Here is a 1,519-nt window from a genome sequence, read left to right on the forward strand (position 1 = left end):
CCCCCCGCTCCCCCAGCCCTTGTTTCTTTTACGATAATTAATTAGTTCAAGCAAAGTTCAAAGGTTTATAGGTATCAGTTGGCCCTAAAGGCTTACCTTTCAAATCGAGTGTTAGCGTGCATAAAGTAACTCGGATTCTTTTGTCGCCGATTCAGGACTTCTCTCACAGTTTCTTCGACACCTTTGACCATATTTGGAGTCTCAACCATTTCCCGAAAGTCGCTAAGGGCTTATTTGCAGTGAGAGATGAAACTCGTCGTCGAATCTGTGAAGAAGTTTTGGAAGCCTTCAACACAGAAGTCATTCCACAGAAAGCTCACTTTCGCAAGGGTAAGGTGTGATGTTTAGTTGTATTTCCACTTTCACTGAGGAAAATAATGGTGTCCTAATTCTGCTGTCTTCTGACAACAAAAACCTATATGCGTAATTAGGTTAAGTAGCGTTTTTCTACAAGGGAGAAAACCTTTTTCATGACGCGCCTTTCTATCTTGGTTTTATGACTGTACAATTAAGGGAGTTTTGATCTTTTGAAAATATTATGTGTTATGACATAACTGCATGTCGATATTGTTATGACAAAAGACATTTTAATCAGTTACTCCTTAACTATTTACTGTATACCTCAGCAAATCAGACAAAAGTTACACTGGCCAATGAATATTGCCATAAAATAATCAGATCGACAAAATTTTAGTTAAGTTGAAACACACACAAAAAGTAAGTTTTTTTGCCACTCCTGTAAATTTTCAATTTTTTAGGAGGCTTAGCTCTATACGTTGTTCTGTCATAAGACGACAGAATTGTCTAATGTTTGCCAAAAAAACTAAACACTTCCCCATGAGTCCTAATACGAACAAATAATGAGATAAACAATGGGTGTCTCCATTGAGAAAAAAGGAGTGTCCAGTGTTCCGTAGTCTTGTGGTATGGCTACCGGACTCGTAATCGTGAGGTTGCGGATTCGGGCGTTCGAGCTTCAGGCGTCTTTTCACCCACGTGTGAATGAATACCTAGCCATAGACAGTGAAAAACTTGTCAGTGAGTGTTTTAGCACCTCTAAAATGACAGCGTGCACTGTACGTATCCCTGGAAGTTGAGATTGTTTCAGAATGTTATCAGGTCTGCTGGGGTAATGATACAGATTAAAAGTGGGCAGCGCTTTCTGTGGAGCTGAAATTTGCGCTATACAAAATGTTATCTAAATTTGTTTTAAGTTCATCTTTCGTGACTGCGCCTCCCTGCACAATATGACACTGGTCACAAATCAGTGACCTGATATAAGATCCACGCTACGAGCAGCTATTTCCGTAGTAATTAACTCTTTGTGTACCACGATTCAACACCCTGATGGCATTGTGGTGTGAAGAATACTAAGAGTGTACCCGTTTGGCTTTATGGAATTGGTGAACAGATTACGCCCAGAGAATTAGTACCAGTACAATTCTAGAGGAATCAAAGGCTAGCCAAGTTAATATTATAATATTTATAAACGACCCATTTTCTTTCCTTTTTCTTTTTA

General features: G+C 39.1%; 1 protein-coding gene across 1 annotated transcript in view; it reads left to right on the top strand.

Annotated features, from left to right (window-relative positions):
• Positions 1–1,519, top strand: part of LOC106014243 (hydroxylysine kinase) — a gene marked incomplete at its 5' end in the record, with an annotated part of 6,633 nt that overhangs the window by 1,586 nt on the left and 3,528 nt on the right. The window contains 1 exon segment of the mRNA XM_013091532.2: positions 156–330. Within this exon segment, the coding sequence (XP_012946986.1) occupies positions 156–330 (175 nt within the window).

This window comes from Aplysia californica, unplaced genomic scaffold (assembly GCF_000002075.1).
Source record: "Aplysia californica isolate F4 #8 unplaced genomic scaffold, AplCal3.0 scaffold00002, whole genome shotgun sequence".
Taxonomy (NCBI): domain Eukaryota; kingdom Metazoa; phylum Mollusca; class Gastropoda; order Aplysiida; family Aplysiidae; genus Aplysia; species Aplysia californica.